Source organism: Hoplias malabaricus, chromosome 16, assembly GCF_029633855.1.
Source record: "Hoplias malabaricus isolate fHopMal1 chromosome 16, fHopMal1.hap1, whole genome shotgun sequence".
Classification (NCBI taxonomy): domain Eukaryota; kingdom Metazoa; phylum Chordata; class Actinopteri; order Characiformes; family Erythrinidae; genus Hoplias; species Hoplias malabaricus.
Genome location: NC_089815.1, coordinates 9494449 through 9515970, shown reverse-complemented (window position 1 = coordinate 9515970; position 21522 = coordinate 9494449). Strand labels below are relative to the sequence as shown.

Genomic DNA, 21522 nt, shown 5'->3' with positions numbered 1-21522 from the left:
GCCATATGACTTGGCACTACTTTTCTATTTTTCACACCATTAGTGTGACAAAATGGAAGTTCACAGGACTGCTAATACAATTTTCTCTGCAAAGAAGAAAAAATGTGTTCTTGAGCCTAACCAAAACTCTTTGGCTCAAGATGAATGCGCTTCCTTTAAAGTTGATAGTTGATAGAAGGTGACAATTATTTTGGAGTTTCACAATCTCTGTTGAACCACATATGGTTTTAGGAAAACAAGAGCTGCTGACTGCACACAAGCCCAGAAACTATCTATTAAACATCAAAGGTGCTTGAGAAACCTGGAAGTTTTACATTCAAACATAATTTAATGCCTGAATCATCATGTTTTGCCTGTGCCACTAAGTATATGTGCCAGGAGTAAAAGCCTCACACATAACAAGAGAATCATCTCACATTAAAGATCTAACACAGAAAAGGTCTCAGAAGTTCAAGCAAGATTGAAAAAGACTATAAAAACTCACAAATATGAAGAAGTTGAAGATGAACATGAGGTACTTGATACAGCTCAGGCAGTCCCCCTCCATGGCTGTGCCTCTTGCAGAAGCCTCTCCTTGCCCCTGAGGACACACAGTAAAAGGACTGTCATTGTACAAAAGGCACAGATACACAGACTCTATTTGAAGGAGTGGGGATGGGTCTCTAAATGTGTGTGGGGTGAAAAGCGAGATCCTTGTGCTCTTAACTTAATTAAGATGAATTCTATCATTTTGTGACTTCTTCACTCAAAAATGCATCAATTTGCATCAGAACAGGCACCCTGTGTTCAAGCAAGGTGGGGGTGGGGGTGGGGGGGGGGAGGGGGGGATTATATATATCAGTGTCACTGACAGCTTCTGAATTAATTTCCACTGGAAGTTAAAATTAATTCTTCTAATCAGATTTCCAATGTCTTGTGTAGTTACATCACCAGCTAGGACTCTAAAAATTCCATGTTCATTTGAGCTTGAAACTCAGATACAAAAAAGCCAGGCTTAAAAGCTGACACACTGGAACATGACTTGTTTATGCAATGAAATATGGACGAGTATTGAAAATGGACACGAGTAGGAGTGCTGGAGCGGCAGAAAAACACCATCAGGACTGTCGAAGCACATTTGGTCCTGTTCACACCAGGAGCAGGACTCAACAGTCTAAATAAACATGTCCTCCCACCTCCTCAGACCACATGCCGCATGTTATAGCCTGCCCATGTGATCCTGTGAATGCAGCTAATAAATCTGGCCTTCTCTTTACATGTTTTCTTATGATGTAATAAGTCTATGGAGACCAGCCATCACTTCTAGGCAAAATATTATTCAATCAAGTCACCCATGAAAAAGTTACAAAACGAAGTATGCACTAAGAAGTCCTCTGAGTCTACTAAGATAATGCTAAGTAATAGTTCTACTTTCAGCTAGTCATAAATAAATAGTAATTTTCAGTTGTTCTGGCCATTTGTTTCTTTGCTCGGCAGCCAGCATTTCAGTTACAGTAAATGAGAATTTTTTTTAAATGCATTTCTTGCAGAGAACCCTTTACATTAATAAGACGGAGGGTAGGTGGGGCTTCTGTGAATAGATGTCCCTAGCTGACAATGCACTCTGGATAATTACAGGCCATTAGAGGGAATTTAGGTTAATGGGAAGACTGTTCATTAGTGCAGTGGGCTTTTGGTTTACCTCTAGCAGGTAGTTTAATACTCTTGCTGCTTCATAGGCTGACCCTAGGGATAGAATGATGCCCCAGTGCACCTAACATTTAACAGTTTGACTCCAACTGTGCTTGGCTTGCGGTCAGTACTGCAGTGACTTATAGCAGTCAGCCAGTTCCCTGTAGCAGGGTTTGCCTGCAAAAATAGCTCCAAGCAGCTGGATGATTTCAGAGACTCCAACAGAAAACCGCTATGAATAATTCCAGCTCTTTTTGTGTAGGACAGCTCAGGCGTAATTTAATAATCCTTCCAGTCAGCTTTTCCAAAAGTCATTTTCTGGGAACCCCAGTCAGGTGCTGTGAAACGCAGGATAGAGGGGAGCTCTGAGGAGCCCTGCTGAGTTGTGATAATCCAACAGGTCCAGCCTGTGTGTGTGGCTGTGTGTGTGTGTGTGTATGGACATCACTTCTGAAGGGATTAAGTTCACATCCACAGACTGACCTTTTTCACTGAGCAATAGTTATATGCCATTAGCTGCAGCACCTAAGATATGATATAATCCTTGAGCCACAATGCAATTCTACCTGTATTTTTTTAAAGATTTGTGATATGTATTGCTAGTGATTATATAATATATATGATATATATTTTCAGTTTAAAATTTAAAGAGTGTTTTCCCTGTGTCTGCATGGGTTTCCTCTGGCTGCTCCAGTTTCCTCCATACTCCAAAATCCCACATTGGTACCTGGGGCTTAGGGATATTGTCCATAGGTGTGAGTGAGTGAGTGATTGGGTGAATGTGTAATGCACTGTGATGCCGTGGCACCCTGTCCAGGGTGATTTCCTGTCTTGTACCCAGTTATTCTAGACCCACCATGACCCTGAACAGGAAGAAACAGTTCAAGGAAACTGATGAATAATATAAATAAAATTAATAATTATCATTTGTTACGGTTGCATCTCCATATATCAATACTATTTAAATATAACAGTCTTGCAGATTTATAAAGTATCTATTTTTTGCCACTTCTGTCGTTAGCCATGGTCACTGAGTTTCAGTATAATACACAGAATGTCTATAAATAGACACCAAGATCTCTATTTTATTGGACACAATGCAGGTGCAAAAATGTCTCCTGTAGTCAAGGTTGAAGGTAAACTGGTACACACCATTTGTGTGCAACCGCATGTCAGGCTGACTTTTGAGTCTGTAGAGACAATGAAAATGGCTGATTTCTCCAGTCCTTGACCGAAGATCAGGTTGAGCAACAACACGCATACAAGCAGATGAGCCTGCACCTCCCACAGCCTTAGACCTCATCTTTAATTATAATAATTTTTATTATTATTAACTACAATAATATAATGATAAAAATACATATATTTATTTATTTCCACTGTGATGAGATTCAAATTTATTTATTAATATGACTATTAATACAGAAATGTTAGTAATTTATGTGTATGTGTGTAATGACACCTGTCTGATTCACATTTAATAGTCACAACAGAACTGTTTTTTATTCCTAATTTAAAAAAACATGAAATCTGTTGTATTAAATTTGCAACTGTGAGAGTATTTTTTAGTGGGTGATGTTGAAAAGCTGGACACATAACTCTTGAAGTGAATATTTGCTTGTATTTGTGTTTAGACTTGGTCAGAATGGCAGAGGCACTAGCAAATTTTTGAGCCAAAATGGGTTTCACAATAACACTGTGCTGGCACATTTTAACTGTCACAGCAATGTGGCCTCCCACCATGCTGCAGGCATAGTTTTTCTGTCCACCAAATTATCAAATGGCCAATACTGTGTCTAGGCACAGAAAATAAGCACAATGCACTGTTAAGAAGGTTTACCACTGGAGTGCAGCCACGAGAAGAGAACCCCAACACTCTCAACATATGTTAATCTGCCATTAATAACTTTACAGCCTTTCTTGAGTCTCCTCATCTGGCTCTGCAACATTATCCTCACACAATCTGTTTTACATTTATTCTACTCAGGAGACATTTACTTTCAAGCCTCCAAAATGACCCTCCCAAAAAAAGCTTAAACAATCCTGATTTCACTCCAAGGAGAGAATGGGAGTTAATGGTTGCTCTCTGAATACAGGTCAAAAAAACAACACCAAAAAAAAGTTTCATACCAGGGAGAAACTTCATGAACCAGAACTCATCACTGCTTGAGAATCAGAGCAAAACAAGGAGCAGTGAGTGAGAAGAAGTAAGTTCTGCTCCAAGAGTTCAGCCAATCACACATCGGCTTCTTTCTGAATAAATCAACCTGTCACAGCAGCCTGGGGGAAGTGTAGTGTACAGAAGAAGTGGTTTCCCATAGCTCTTGGAAAACATTGAATTCAGATGGCTCCCATCCATCAAGAGGTAATCACTAAGTTAAATGCTCAGAGAGAGACCGCACACAGAAGCTTCTTCATCAACTCGGCACGTTCTGTGTTAACACTCATTTAAACTATTTCAGAGCAATGAGGGGATGTCGCTCTTCAAGCCATCTGTGCATCTGTTTCAGTCATTTAAGCAGTGATCTATTGGGTTAATGTGATGTGTTTTAAACTTGTTACCATCACTTGAGTAAATTACCAGTGGTTTGCTCACTTTAATCTTAAATCCAAGGTGTTTTTCCAGTGATGTTAATCCATCAAATACTGCATTAATTCCTGTCATCATCAAGCATCACCAAACATGTGTATGCATATCCTCACACTCAGATCAAAAACTCCTACATTAGGAGGTGTCCAAATATTTGTAGACAAACTTTTTAATAAGTGAGTTCGTTTATTTTAAAGCACACCCTTTGTGAATAGTTCAATTTCAATCAGGTGCTCTGGAGAAGCTGCCCATGACCTTAAGGTCACCATGATCAATGATGCCAAGTTTCAGCTAGAGGTTTATTAAGCCCATGAGCACTGGTCTGTGAAGCAATGGGTCTGCATTCTCTAAGGTGCTCCATCAAGAGAATAATTTGAAGTGGTTTAATAGGGAACTACTACTACTAAAATGTGTTTTTTTTTTTCAAATTTTAAACATTATTTGCAAAAAGTTGGAAGAGTGAGTGGCGTTGTGTTGTAAAAATGGTAGAAATAGTACATGACCACAGCAACTCAAAGGATTTTCATTGCACTTTGTGTATGATCCAGATTTTATGCTTTTAACTTCCTTCACTCAGGTCAAAAATGCTGCTAGTGCGTTTAAGGCTGTGAGAGCATGTTTCTGTTTTCAGAGGAATATATTCTGCTGTCGTCTCCAGTTACTCTGCTGAATTAGTTGACATCAAAGGCTATGATCAAGCCTTGGCAAGGCCTTATACGTATTACTATTTTCCTTCGTCTTACTTCCACTGGGTATGAGCGCGTTCTGAATTTTTATTGGGCTATGCAATCTGAGTACATTGTGTTCAAAGAGCAACACAATTTCACTTCAGAATTCCAGTTCACATTGAGTTTTGAATGTTTCTTTAGCATTTAAATAACAATTACTTTTGTAAACTAAAAATGATGGGATTCTTATTTTAACAGGAACATACAGTAAACTGTGTAGTTTGTCAACTTTGAGAATTCAATAATCTACTGGAATTTGAGGAAACTGTATGTAAATATTGTAATGTTTTCCTGTAAAATTACAACAACTGTTCACAGTTTCAGAAGTGACCTGCTGTATTTACTCTATTGCATGATTCTATTGCATTGACTTGAGCAGTTTATATAAATCATGTAAATGGTGTCTGATAAGGCAAATAAAACTAGCAGTGCTTTTAGATATGCTGAGAATAAAAATACATGAAATACATTTTCTTCTAAACGGCAACTCCTTCAGTTTACTTTTTGGATGAACCTGTGAAGTGGTTATAAATCAGTGACTGTGGTCAAAAGTGCATCACACTATAACTGACCCAGTAAAGTCAAACTTCTATCGTTCCCCATGAAAAGGCTTTCCATCATCTGCTAAATCCTTCTCTCCTTGTTTTGAAATGCAGAATATGATTCTGTTCTGTGAGCTCAGCAGTGATTGTGCTATCACTTTTTTTCTGCACTTATTAAACTCACAGTACAGAGCCATGAAAATCAAATGATTTTTCTCGATGAATTTCACACTTGATTTTATAACAGTTTCTTATATAATTCAGCAGGACTCATATGTCACAGGTAAAACATGAAATGTTAAATATGCTTGTGAAAGCTGAAGGCTCCTGTTTGGATGGCATTGTCCATTTCTGAGGCCTAAATTACATAGTGGGAGGCCAATGGCTTCTTGTCTGAGGTGAGTTGAATGCTAAGTAGCCACATAATGTAAAAGCTCAGGACACGCAGCGCCCTTTTTAAACGGAAACCCTCAGGAGACTGCTGATGCTTCAAGGCTGCCAGCGTCTGTTGCCTCAGTGCTTCAAGTGCATTCTTTGCATTACTGATCCCCATTCTGTTAAAAAAAACATCAGTAAATAAATTCTATGGCTCTTTTTTATAAGTGTATAGTACAAGCTGGTGCATTTTTTTCAAAACATACTAAGTCAGATTCCCACACTAATAGAAATGATGGGTCGAAGTCTGATTAATCCACAATACAGTGTTCATTTATTCATCGAGTTAATCTGAAAGCTTCCATAAAGCTATGACGGAAGCTATGAAGCACTTTCATATTCCCAGGCATTCTCTAAGGACTTAACACCAAACAGTGATATTATTTATGAATTCCCCCCTTTGAAGTTAATGCCCAGGACCTTCAAAAGTGCACATGCCTCTGCATTCTAGGCCAGACAACCCCTGTGGAAGACATGTCTAGAGAGAAGACGCTTCAATACCTAATTGTGTCGGCACCTCAATCTACCACGAAGAGACACTAACCACCGGAGTGAAGACGAATCGATAAGCAGCACTGGCTGAGGATCGATCTTTGATTAATTGCTCGCTGTGCCGACATATTCACAAGGCAGTCTTTTGGCATTAAACTAAGAAAAGAACAGAAAAGATAATTCATCATCCTTTTTAAGGGGAAGGTGTACATGTCCGTCAAAACAGAAGATGAATTTTTGTCCTTCCCAATGACCTCATCAAACCTTAATAAACGGCTCTGCATCCAATCTCACTAAAATTTGTTATGATGTGTTAAACCACAGAGGGTATAAAACTGCCTACTGATCACATGTTGATGTGGCTACAGCTTTGTCAAAAATTCACCATTTATAAAACATGAGATATCCTGAGAAATGAAGGAATTTTTGGTTCACTTCATCTGGAATCAGGAAAATCACAGACTGAGGTATCTTACAACAACAATCCCAGATGTCACAATATGTCACACACAGGAAATACTGTAAACACAGAATCAACATCTAAATATATTTATATTAGAAGCAAAATTAATCATGTGGCTAGAAGTCTAGTAATGTTGCAAATCAGACTCTGTTAGGACAGCTACAGGGCAGCACAGGAGTGACTTGATGGATTTAAAATTCCAGATCAAAACCATGCTTATTGTCATTCACAGGTCTTAATATGACAATACATGATACATTTGTCTACTGTTTTACAACATTATGTAAATCAAGGTGAAAATACCATAAAACCAAACTAACAACTGGTTAAAGAATATTAGATGACTTACATCAGTTAATCAAGTGATGTATCTTCGCTGCAGGCTTGTAAGCTTCAACTTAAAAAACATTCTTAAAAATAAAAGTGCTACAAAAGGTTATTTGAGCAATGTCATAAAAGAACATCTTTTGGTTCCATAAAGAACCATTTTTGTTAATAACTTTAAATGGTAAAAAACTGAATGAAGTGATAGATTTTTAAACTTTTAAAAGGTTTAACACACTGAGACATCTCTTAAACCAACATGGTAATTAATGGAACCAAAAGTGGTTCTTCTATGGCATATTTCAAAATTCCTTTATTTTTGACAGTGAACCTCATAATACATTTCTGGGCCACTATTTACTGAAACTATTATCTTTGTTGTCATATAAGATGGTTTATCCTTATAACTAACTGGTTATATTTTTGTCCTCTTATTACCATTTTTACAAGTTTTGTAATTTAAAAAGTTGTTTTTGCACTTCTGTAGTCCACCGACTATATTACTAATCAAAATTTATATCACATTTCTAAAAACCAGAAAAGTGCACTTTCCCATTTCCAGTGCTTACATTTTATGCCCGAAAGCCCTCACTATGGAAACAGGGGAAAAGGCAAAGCTAAAATCCCTAAAACCCCATTAACAGCGTGAGCTAGGCGTTCTTCTGAATTTCCCAGGCCTAATTATTCTAAAAGGAAAGGAGGTTGTTAGTCTTGGACAGGGGACTTTTTTGGAGTGGTGTCTAAGATCTGTCTTATCTACTATAAATGAGTGATGGACACCACACTGAGTGGTTCCTTTCTCCAGAGGATAGCAGTCACATTTTGTGGGGAGCCAAAGTTTGTCTGGAAGGAGAGATTCAGTACCTTGGCAACAAGCTGAGAACAGAGAACAGTTAGAATTACAGGGTGTGTGCAAGACAGTCCAAAGCTAAGGGAGCTTCAAGCTTGTGTTCAAATTGCTAAGAAAATCAGAGGTTATGTCCATGAAGGCACTCATAAACTGTCTGGTCGCCAAATCACCAGGAAATCCTCCATAAAGCAGCAATGCTTCTGTGAAACCTCACGTCTCGGCTTTATTGCAGAAACTAAGAGCATTTATATACACAGCTAAAGTACGACTGGCCAAGAACAATTTGTTTTGAAAGGCCCTTGCATTCAGGCTAAACATCTGTCAGCACTCTATTGTGATGTGAATGGACAGGCTGCAGTAAGTATCCAGGATTCCAGTAGGAAATAGTCCAAACAAGACCCCAACTGGCAAGTGATACTGTGGGAAGGGAGGGGCAGGCGCCAAATTTCTCGCACATTGCTCCATGTACTTGCACCAGCTGCCCTCCAGAACAATAATAACACAAAAACGGCACTCCAAAACAAAACAATGCAGCACTTAAGGAGTTTAGAATGAGCTGATTTAAGGACTGTGTTCACTATGTTAGTTTATATGATTGCTGCTGGACTTTACAGGGGATACACAGACATACATAACTGAAATACTGCACATAAATTCTGAGGCAGAATATATGTCTTATTCCTATATATGGTAGTTAGTAACCACAAAAAGATTCTTTTCTAAAAGAGGAGAGTCTCTGGGATTGACAGAGCCTGAGGAATTCTGGCTCCCTGTGGAAATGCACTTACAGATTCAGACTTAAATGACAGCTCCAGAGATCCCTTGATGTTATTCAGGGCTCTAAAAACAACAACTTTCATACAATGATCACATATTTGCATACTGCTCTATTGGAAAGTCAGCAATGGTCTTTGGAAGAAAAAAATGGTGATTCTATTAAACACATTCTATAAAAAGCATTTTGTTTCATTACTGCATTTGGGTAACTGAAATATTTGTTAACATTAGCATTAAAAAAAGTTAAACATCAGATATTTTAAGTCTTTTTAATTAAGTCTCTTTCAGGCAAAAGCTCTGGTCCTGGGTTTATTCTGCTATGCAAGATTAATGGTATACTGAGAGCATTTTTCTATTATGCTGTCAATATAGTTTAACAAGCAACAGGCAGAGCAATATTGATTTTCTTAAGGAATGGCATGAGAGAGATGGAGTGTGTACTAAATTATACAATGAGGCTGAAACAGCAAGATTACAACAATAATCAATAAGGAAGGACAGCTAAATCAGTAAGAACAAGCCCTGGCATGAATGTTAAGATGTTCCTTAAGGTAGAGATAAATACCACAGTCTGAACTCTCAGAGTTAAAAATGAGTTGAACATGAGTCATCAGGTTAAGCAGAGTTAATTCCATGCTGTGTGAGTTGAGTCTGGTGACAAGGAGCCACCAGCATTTGATGGTAATGATTGAAAATCATTAAAAGTCACCATACCATATGTACCTGTAAATGTCTCTCCCTCCGAGCTGCCGATATATGTGACGTTTCAAAGAACTTCCACCTCACACCTCCTCTCTGTAGCTGCAAATATGGAAAGAGCAGACAATGTAAAATAGCTTATTAAAATACAGCCTGTCACACACTGAACACTGTGTCAATTATCACTGTGAAATCTTGCTATAATGTTGTTTAAATGGCTGCATGTTTGCATCCATATCTTATCTGCATATATGCAGTATCTTAAATTCATAAGGCAGTATGTGGCTTGTATAAAAATGCTAAACAGGACCAAGTGACCTTGAGTCGAATCAAAATGTAGAAAAAGAGGAAAACATCTTAGAAACTTTGAAAGAGGGCTTATTAATGGGGCATGATGCATCAATAAGGAATTTCGCTCAACCAGCTATGTTTCAACTGAAGGTTTATATTTAGAGCTAATGAAAAAAAAAAAGGGAATTGTCAAAAAATAAACATTTAGTAAACGTGACACTTGTAAATTAGTGTGATATGTAAGTCAAACTTAGAAGCAACCCTTCCTCATTTTACCAGGAACACCAGAGGTGTTTGGACAGCACGTGCTGCCATAAAAAAGACACGTCTTATACATTCTGTTTTGAAAGAAATGTGTTTGATCCATCCTGTTTGTTTTTCTGTTAGCTTAAGTTTAATAATTTAATTTTAATAGTTTGATTGTAGTTAAGACAGGGGCATCTAAAAGTATAATAATGACCAATTAATGTAAATGAATGCAAGCTGTATTAGAAAAAACACATCACTACTGTGATAATCCGGCTGAAGATCAGATAGCATATACAATAAGGTTCTGAAGGCATGTAGATAAAATACTAATTACTCATTTAATATCTCAAAGGCTGTATTCTAAACTTCAGACGACAGTGGTGGTCCCTAGAGAGCACAGCTGAATTAAGCAGAAAATGGGTTTTCACTTGAGCTTGAACCCAGCACCCACAGTGCGCCAAGCACAGCTTATTAGCCAGGGCTGGGGGTTCATGTAGGGCACGACGCTAAAGCTCCAAAACGTTCATCTGTTTCCATGGAAACAAACAGAGGAAAATGAAGGACCAATAAAATGCTGCTGGTTGCTGTTCAAGGTGGAGAGCACAGCAGAGCAGATCAAAGAGCAGAACAATGAAACGTTCAGGGGAGCCAGACCAGAGATGTGAAAAGGCCAGGGCATTGTGGATCAGAGTGAGGAGAAAAGGCACTTCTGAAAACGTGATCTATTTGCATGATTATGCCAGTGGTCTGAACGAATTCATCTTCATGCCTGGTTCCGCCTTAAAAATATGGGTAGAGGCTTGGCAGAGCAGCAAGTGCTTGTGCTGAGAATTTTATTATTGCACTTTTATTAATTTCCTTCTGCTGAAAATCAATCTGACAGACTGTCATTTTAATATACACTCTCAGAAAAAAAGGTTCGATAAATGTACCTTTAAAGGTACAGCAAAGTGATTTTAAAGTCCAGTTTTCTCATCTTCAGAAGGAGAGGATAATATTTACAAGACTTCATTATAGAACTGTGTAAAATAAATGTAAGTGTGGTGTAAGAAATCACCACATGGGTATGACCTCATTGTAATATGGATACCAACATATCAAGGAATACAGAACATACCACTCACTCTTCTAAGGCCAACACTAAATGAGATACGTGAAAGGGAATGGTCAGCATGTTCATGGGCAGGGACTGTGAACTTAGCCTATAGCTGTGCTAAACATTGCTTGAGTTCAGCTACAGCTGCCCTGCTGCAGAGTGACACATCCTGCAAGCGGAAGCCGTGAAATATAGGGCCCACACAAAGTGAGCAATACTTCCCAGGACCTCCAGCATCTCTGAGCAGAAGGGGTCAAATATAGCAGCACAATTAACTCACTGTAAATAAATTAGCTAATTATTATCAATTAGATGAACAAAAAATTATAATTATTAATAAGTGGCCTGGATGGATTTACGGGCTGGATTTAGTGAAGAATAAATATTAACGACATGTAGAATATTTCTGGCGACAAGCTGCCATATTCAAGTGAAGTAAACTTGAGTGCTTATGTAACACAATGGGCTAACCATACCCACATAGCACAATGACTAATTTCCAAAGAAATAACACAAAGAAAATTTTAGGCTTAGTTTCCGTGGATGCTTCTCCAGCCTTACTTGAGCTTCAGGCTCTTTCTGGCAGCTGAGTTAAGCGAGTATTCATTAGACAGAAGGGAATTGAATCATCTGAGTGGGACTGTGTGGATCCAATATACATGCTGATGGATGCCCACGCTACCAGCCGGTACCTCCTGCATTCACCAATCTGGATCTCTAGACCTTCCCTCTGTCCATCAGTAAAGGATCATTTTAAAATTTAAAGGGGTTTATGAGTGCTGAATAGTTGTAGTCATTTTAAGCATTTTAATGTTTTGGGTGATAATGGCTAAACAGCCTATAATCAGTTTAAAATAACAACTAAAGGAATTTGGCTTTGAAAATTCAGAACAGATGCAAGATATTTAGACTAGGTATACATACACTATTTTTCTGTTGTATAGTGATTCATGCCATTGATGTCTTACATAGAGGAAAATAAGTTGGTTTTAGACCAATGCGAAAGCCTGCAAATAACATTTACCTGTATACACAGAACGTTCACTCGATTAGAGACACCTACCTTGTTTTACATTCACTATCCATTTTATCAGCTCCACTGGCAGAAGCCCTTTGTAGTTCTACAATTACAGAATGTAGTCCACCTCTTTCTCTGGATACTTTCCCATCTCCGTTTCATCCTGCACTTCAATGGTCAGGATCACCACACAGTTTAGTACCCGAGGGAGGTACTAAGACAAAGGTGAATAACACATGATTGATTCCTCTGAGGCAGCAGAGCATTAGTGCATGTCATTCTGCAGCTTCCTCATAGGAATTCAGAAGCATTCAGAAGCATTATGAGTAGAGACGAGCCTCATATATCATGAAAAGTGGTTTAAAAAAATCAGTGAAATGATTAATTTCTTTACAACAGTGCTTTAAGCACATGCACATAATGCAAAGTTTATCCTCAGAGCAGGCAAAAACATGTTATAGGAAAGTACTCATGACTCTGTAGCACAAGTTCAGCTCTGACAAAGATAAAAGCAGATGTCCAGCAGGTAGAGTCCAGAGTTTTTTTTTTTCTTTTGTAAAGCCCTGCTGCAGGCATAACACAAACTTCCTACAGACACACCAGTTTTCCCAAAACATATTGAATGAAGATAGCTCTACTGATGTTTCCTAAGTCATGTCATCATGTTCCAGTTCCACGGTTCCTGGATCCCTATTCTTCTCAACAAGAGGGCCTCTTGCCCAGTCAACGAATGATAAAGACCAGGCTCTAAGGCAAGCCTTTTCCAGCTGTATCCGAGAGCACACACAAGAAAAAAACATGAGGGTTATAAAAAGAAGGGCTCTGAAGGCCAGAATAGGCAGTGGGACTCCGCACCCTTGAGACTCAATTAAGCCAGAGTCTCGTCAGAACAAGAGACAAGAACACAAAGCAAAGTAATGGGTCTGTCTTCGCTCACTAACATAGGTCCATTGCAGCATGCCATAAAACGAGTAAATCAATCATTCACCTCAAAATGTGTCCTTTTACCAAACATACAGTTGCGTTTCTCACCCAAGAACAAAGTAAAGCAAAATAAAATTGTATTCTCAACAACACACAATAAATCAAGTCAGAGGAATCTACATCACAACAACAAACAGAATAAAGCCTCTAATTGTAAAGCTATAATGTGTAACTGTATGGTCAGTGGAGCTGATAAATTGGACAGTGAGTGAAGAAACAAGGATGTCGTTTTTTTGGTGTGCCTGACCAGTGAATATCAGTTATCAGTGATTATTTTTCCCACTCCAATATTGGTGTAATTCTTTATCTCTCAGGCCTTTGATAGAGTTTCTGCTCAAGCCTGTAACACATGACTGCTGTAGGACTTCCCAGCCTTGTGTCTCAACAGTGGATCTCGTTGTTTACTTGCCTGGATTCTTCTTTTGATCATAATCCTCCAGCCAAACCAATGTCAGCATACGTGGGTGATTTATAGGGGTTCATACATTGCTGTCACTGAGCCTGCCAGCATACTTTCCTAATTCCACTCCTTGCCTAGAGAGCCTACAAAGGCACACCTGTGGAACCTCATACACATCCAGCTTCTGTTTTCATTTCTCAGAATACATTACCCATACAACATAATACAGATCCATGAAAAAAAGACATACACCAGATACCAATGTCCTCAAAACTGATCAGTTATACAGCATTTTACTGTATTCCTACACTCAGAACAAGTTCTGTAATTGTACAAAAAATTACTGTATATTTTTGCAGTATCACATTTGCCTTAAATATGTATAAGAAAATTCTGGAGGGTTACATCCCTTCTTAAAACCTTACATCAAATTCCTGTATTAAATAACTATCCCCCAATTTTTTTAAAGTAAAATGAGAAAAACTAAACGCATCATCATTTAAAAATCCACATTAACAAACAAACAAAAAAAATGACACCACCAAAATTAACTGCATACTATTCCTGAAGTACAACTACTTCAGGAATATTGGAAAGGTGAGATAGTAACCACAAAACAGATATCAAATAACATCAATTTGCACAGTTTTACTGAAAACTACAGAATTAGATTCATGGACATCACAGAGAGTCTGGGTGGGAGGTAAGCACTTTATAAAATACACTTAAGAGACATCAACAGTAGGACTGTAAAGGACAAAGCACATGGTCAATAAGACCACCCTGATGCTTTGGCATACACCCACATACACAAAGCTACAAAAATCCTTTTTTTGTTAGACTAGAATCAGATGGTCACACTTATTTTATTTGTTTTCTAAGTGAAAAATGTTAACATCATCTCTACATGGAAGTCACGCAAAGATTATCATCTGTTTTTATTCCATGGTCTCTCAGACTGCAATGCAGTGACAAATGACTCCTGTTATCCTGCTGTTGGAATTGACTCCTTGACTCCATTTTGACCAAAGTTTGTATAAATGAATCCTCTCTGTTTTAATCTAAACAGTGACAGGTCTATATATAAATGGATAAAGTGAGTTAAATCCCACTGGCACTTGCAAAATGGAACTTAGTAGAGTCTAATCATCAAATTATTAGCCAAGATCCCAATTCCCATTTACTTAGCAGTCAAAGAATTGTATTTGTGTGTCCAATCTTCATCAGTACTGACAAGTGCCTCAGCCATTCACCAACAAATATGTGATATTCAAAAAGGACCCTGCCTTTCCAGTCTGAGATAATGTTGGTGTGTCTCTATTTTTGTTTGTGTTTCTCATTTGTGTGCATGTTTCTCTTTATGTGTGCATGTTTGCTTTTGTCCATTTCTTCTAAAAAAGACAAGTAATACTAATTTGTCTGACCACAGCACACAATTCCCCTGTGTATTTTTCCATTCTAAATGCCTCAGAGACTAGATAAGTCAGTGGCGCTTATGGACAGTTAACATAAGGCATATTTTTTGCACAGGAACAATTTAACTGGCATTTATGAATATAATTCATATTGTTAATGTGCAGTGCTCGACAACGACTGGCCAAAGTAATCCTGAGCTCATGTGGTTATATCGATTATACATGAATGATGCTTATAGATGCAGTGCTGTCTAAGGGATTAGAGATCACAGTTATTCAGCTTAGTCTTGCAACCATGACATTTGGAATATATTAATCAATTTCTCACGCCATTTATTGGTTAAATATCTAAACAGGGGTTAATTTTAAACTCTTTGAAATGTCATTAATATATAGAAGGTAAGGTGAACACAAGACTGGTCAGGTATGCAAAGTAAAACATCCCTGCTAAAGACATACAGGACGATTTGTCTAGCACGGGAGTAGTGATGAACCAGTGTGCACTGTGCAGTGTTGTTAAAACATTATCTCCATAGAGGAATTATCATTAGGTTATTTAAACTGTGATCTCATAACAAAAGCCAATGTCTGAAACAGGGTTGAACAACTACAGAAAATATCACATTCCAAGTTGATCATTTGAAACAACGTGTAGACTATAATTAAACTGTTCAAGAAACAAAAATAACACATTTTCACCTCTCTAGACTTGTGTACGCATAAATATAAAAAACCTTTCATACTTGGTGGCAAACTTACATTTTAGCCCACCGCAGGGTTTAAAGAAACTCATATTCACCTAGCCTAAATCAGTTTACTATCATACAATTATTACTAAACAATATCCTGTATTCTAAACACAAGTGATCAAACCAACAATTAAACTACTGCAAATGTTCAGACAAAAGAAAGTCTATGACTACTATTAGAATCTTATCAGATTTACTATAGGTTAAATAAGGGTTAACAAAGCAGGTTTATTAACCTCTTGGGTTAACAAAATGAAACACCAAAGGTTACCTAAGATGAAGCACCATGTTCACAGCAGAATCCATCTCTGAATTACGGTAAGTTGTTCTAGTCACACAAACAGTCTGGGAGGCTGAGCTTACTGTGAATATGTGATTTATTACTCCATTGGGTCACCAGCGGCAGCTTAATTTCCCACAGCCTTAAAGGCATTAAACGACTAACCTGCTTTTAAAGGTTCAAGCTGTACACTCAAGTTCAATGTTGTCATCCATTAACACTCATATAAATCATTTCATTAATTTTGCCATTGGGAGCCACAGCACCACAACAATCAATAATAATTATCTCTGTGCTGACCCATAATTTAAATGACTTGGGGCATATTTTCATTTCAGTTCACTTATCTAAACTAAATGGAGCCTAGTCAGGGCCTAATCAGCTAGACTGCAATATCATTAATGTGAGAGTCTCTTCATCTTCTTACCAGCATTAACTGCCATTTATATTAGTGAACAGTAAGACACTCCGAATGATAATTTGTGTCATATCTCTGATGAAGTGTTGAGTAGTTGGATATTACTCTTCCTCTATCCTTATATGAACCATATGAATGTACTTTATAGTCTGTATGATCTCATGATGATGATGTCAAAGTTTGCTAAACTGGGGACAAACTTAACCAGAAAAACATACCGAAAATGTACCATGTAAGTAATGCTGGGAAAATGAACAAGAGCACTATGCAAATTGTTGCACAGGAAGCAATGGTAGAGATGCTGTTCTCAATGGGGGAGACAACAGAAGTATTTTGCTGTTACAGTTTCACAGCTGGGTCTGTGGCAGAAGAGAAACGGTGGTGATTCTGGAGGCTTGGGAGCCGTGTGGCGAGTTCATCTGTCTCTCTGTGTGGGTCTGATCCACGGGGGACTCAGAGTACACACAGACTGCTATTACTGCCTCTTTCCCTGACACACCGACAAAGTAGGTTCTCTATCAGCGAAGCAGCTTTAAATGTTCTCTCAGACATTACCCAAGACTCGAAAAATTTCTCTTCATCTTCTTTTTGGAGCAAATCATTTTCCTTCAACATGCTCAACATAATTGCACACAGCCAACTGTATTTCATGCATGTTACATTCAAGCTGCTTCTGCTGCCCAGATAGAAGATTATAAACTATATGAAAGGAAAAATTATTTATAAAAACCAGCAACCTATGCAGATATATTTCAGAAAAAAGGACTGGCCTGACTTTCTCAAATACAAAAGTCAACAAACCATACCCGTGTCTGTATGAGTATTAACTCTCTGCCCTGCAGAAAATATTGAACCACCTCCAAAAAACCTATACAAACCTATATAGAAACTAAAAGTTCTGCGGTGTCTCACTGCAAATGTGTGTTTGAAGGATAGAATTTGGAGAAAGGATTAGGAAAACATCAAAACTGCTGCTCTCAAAGGCTCAGGAGTCCAAAGAAGACCCCAGAGACTGAATGAGGTCAGCCAATTTCTAAATTCCATCGTCACATAAACACAGAACCTTTTATGGATAAGATCAAGCATCAATAAATCAAAGAACTATAAGATGTCATCTGGAGGAATGAATGCACAGAAAATGGAAGTAAAAAGGCTCAAATGTAAAGGTTCAAAGGTAACTTTGCACTGTGTTTAATGATATATAACATTTTAATATATAACTGTGGTGTAAATAATTTCAGTAATTATAAGCTTTAGAAAAATAAAACAGGCCAAACAGACTTTACTATCTATTGCCTTCTGCTTTAATTTACATCCTGCCCCAGCTTACAAAGTAGTGATGTTCGGTACTGTCTGACAACTCTGCAGCAGTATTGGGAATTTGACACGAATTAGTAAAACACACAAAAACTACTAAAACGGTCATAGGCACTGGCCAGGAAGAAATGTAAATATGAATATATGACCCAAGAAAATTAAGATCACATCTAACTATATCAAGATTATAACAAGATATGAACACAGAAACAGAAGCAAATACTTCTGTGTCACCACAACACAAAGATGTTTGGTCTAGACAACGTTTCTAGAAATACACTTTCAATCCATATTCCTCTACAGAGTCTTAGGAACATTACAATCTCCAAAATAAACAACTGATTTTATGCTCCTAGTATAAAGATGTGTTTGAGAGTTATAAAATATTTAGCACAGCAAAATGAGTATCAAAGACTTTTCACTGTGGATCAGCTACAGGGAGACACATTTCTCAGAGGCATTCCACGACTCATGATGAAATGTAGAGAAATCTTTAAACCATTAAAATGCTGGGCAACAAACATGAATTGAGGGGGTGTGTTAGGACTGTAACTGAGCTGAGGATCGATAGCAATCCACCACAAACTTGCATTAGGGCCCCACAGAGAAACCTGCAAGCGCACGTCTTTTGGTGCACAGTCACTACAGATGATACAGAGTACAGATGATACTTCGACAACTGGTTATATTTTTCCTGAATACAACTTTGCATAAGTACTTCGAAACCAGGCATAAATGTGATTCTTCCCTTTGCACTGATACTTTCCTTTTTAAGTGAAGAAAATTTAGTTTCACACTCAATGGTTTACCTTGTAAAAAATAAAAAAAACACCAGAAACTGTTTACAAATCCTCTGAAACCTAAACATGAGATTGCTATTGTCTTAGCCATATTAACTAGATGGTTAAAATGAGGGACTGTAACAGTGTGAAGAAGAGCAGAATCCAAAGACAGCAAATTAACAAAAGATCCACATTGTTCACTAGACATATTGCACTGTAAATGCCCTCAGATGTAGTCATGACTTAAAAATGTCATATATAATATATATATATATATATATATATATATATATATATATAAGGTCATATATATATTTAGGCTAAAAAGATAAGTGTCCTCGACCCGGGTGACTGTCTGTGAGCAGTTTGTTGCATTCTCCCTGTGTCGGTCTGGGTTTCCTCCAGGTGCTGCAGTTTCCTCCCACAGTCCAAAAACACATGTTGGTAGGTGGACTGACTACTCAAAAGTGTCCATAGGTGTGAGAGTGAATATATCTGTGTGTTGCCCTACGAGGAACTGGCATCCACAGTGTGTTCCTGTTTTGCTCCCAATGATTCCGGGTAGGCTCTGGACACACCACGCCCCTGAACTAGATAAGCAATTACAGACAATGAATGAATGTATGAACGAACTAATGAATTTGTTGGCTATTTTTTCATTTAGATGAAAGCTTCAAAAAGACCTGTTATAATTATCAAACATTTAATGCGCATGAACAGAGAATCCCTTACACATTAAGATTCCTTAATATCCATTGTCCAGGGCATCATATGTAAATATGTAATTTCCTATGGATTTAAATACAGAAAGTCTGTATTCACACCTGTAATTAAATGGAACTTCAATATCCTTTCACACTTCACTGCATTCCACAGATTATTGACTTCACACGGCCATTACTTACTATGAAGCAGGCCTCTCAAATATAGCAGGTAAACAACAAGAACAAATAGAATGGATCATCATTTTTCTCTAAACAGTGAAGCTGAAATTGATTATATGACATTTAATCATACAGTCAATTCAATTAATTAGAGGATTCCACCCACTACTACATCTCTAAGCACCCAATGTCATCGAAAGAGCTTTGTAAGATCTTCAGAAGGTCACTGTAAAAGCCAGTCTGCACAAAAGTGTGTGTACCTGCAGCAACTGACATGCCCTTAGTTCAGAAACGAATCGAAAAGTCAGATAGAAAGGTCAAGGTTTAACTGTTAAGGTACTGATGTAACAGAGGATCCCAACAACAAACATAATGAGAAAAATGCATCAGTTTCAAGATGATGCTTCAGAAAGAGGAATGATAATCTGGAATCTGAAACAGCCAATTTTTGCTCCTAACATGTGACTGTGATTAAAATGTGAGCCAGGAAATACAGTTCATACTGTACTTGAAGGTGTTTGGTTCAGAGTATTTATTTAGTCTGTGATTTTAGGAGGAAAGTGTAAATAAGCAATGTAATTTGTAAGTGACACACGTTTCACCCACAGATATAATTCATGGCATCTGTTCTTCTGTTCTGAGTTGGACAGACCTTATCGGATGGTGGCAAAACATTAGTAATGTTCAATGATATCGGAATCTTATAAAACAAAATTACAGCAATAGATACATGTTTAGTTTTTATATTCCTATCTGGAATATGATGATGTTTTACCTGGACTCCAAAATAATATACCGTAATGTTCGGGTAATTGTGTGGTCAAATTTCTGCACTTCATTCACTGTCCTGCATGGGTGATCATGTCAAAACACACATTATAAGTTTCTGGGCTGAGGCTTGAACACTCACTGGAGAGTGCCAAAATGTCATTTAGCTGAATGAATGATAGTTACATTTATACAACACTGTTCTAACCACTCCAAACACTGGACATTCTTTGGCAAATTAGGCAGTCACGTCAACCACTGCCAATGTACAGCATCCAATTGGATGATGTGAAGGCATGCAATCCGCCCTAATACACTCACCACACATCAGCTATTAGGCTGTGGTTGTGAGGTCACTGCACATGGGTGTTTACTTGCTTCTGACTGATCTCATTCATCTATAATCATTTCACAAGACCCATGTTATTAGGTTAAAATTCCACTCAAAACTTATTAAGAAAACGTTGATGTTGATATCTGAATTAATTACAATTTCAGTAAATGTCCCCATTAAAATAAAATTACCTTCAAAATCATAAAAAAAAAAACATCAGCCAGTTTGGCTACATCTGAATTGGAATTGATGGATGTGAAAATATAGATGAAAAAGTGTTTGAATATAATTAGACTCTAATTTACTTTTTTCCCACACATCAGTGCACACATGAAGCCTTGTTATTGACAGAGCAATGTACAGGAGAAGAAAGGCAGCTATTTTGATGTGAAAAGACTAGGCATAGTCAAACACTTCACAGTTCAAGGTCTGCTCCCCTGCTGGGATCCCAGAGAAAGGCAAACCTATATTCACACGCAGCAGATGAAAAGAAGAGGCAGATGGGACTGCAGCTTGCCCCCGGACATTTCGAAGCAGCCCCCTACAAAGACACCCATCCACCTACATGCAGGAAGAGGGCACGGCGGCTGCCTGATTGTTACACACAGCACTGCGTCCTCCCTTTCACTCTCCTAATTAGCTGGAGCACAGCATGGCCCAGCTCCCTGACTTGCATCTGAAAGCAGCCAGGAGCAGATACACCTGTGAGCTTTATCCACTGTCTTCCCCCCATACTGATTCCATACAAAGCTTTACTGATGGGTCTGGCTGGCTTCCTCAGAGCCCTGGCCTGCATTTAGAAAGCTGGATATGGGCCCTACTGAGTTGCCATTGATCCCAGCTGGGAAGAAAACACTAAGGCTGCAGGCAGGTGGAGCCAGCACAATGAAGCTCTTTAATAAAGCCCTGATCAAGCCCTGTGCTACTTTTGATGCTCGAAGGCAGGCAAAGTGCTGTAGCTCTGTG

The 21522-nt window shown here is 38.1% G+C and overlaps 1 protein-coding gene across 2 annotated transcripts in view; it reads right to left on the bottom strand.

The window, feature by feature from the left end:
• The window catches only part of tspan18a (tetraspanin 18a), a 28093-nt gene that overhangs the window by 3120 nt on the left and 3451 nt on the right, over positions 1 to 21522 (bottom strand). Inside the window, exons 2-3 of one of the 2 annotated variants that reach the window (XM_066647475.1) lie at positions 9587 to 9673; positions 485 to 580 (exon numbers count right to left, since the gene is read on the bottom strand). In XM_066647475.1, coding sequence (XP_066503572.1) covers positions 485 to 580; positions 9587 to 9589 — 99 coding nt within the window. In that variant the 5' untranslated portion in view covers positions 9590 to 9673. The remainder of the gene's footprint in view (positions 1 to 484; positions 581 to 9586; positions 9674 to 21522) is intronic. The other variant, XM_066647476.1, reaches the window with a different exon arrangement.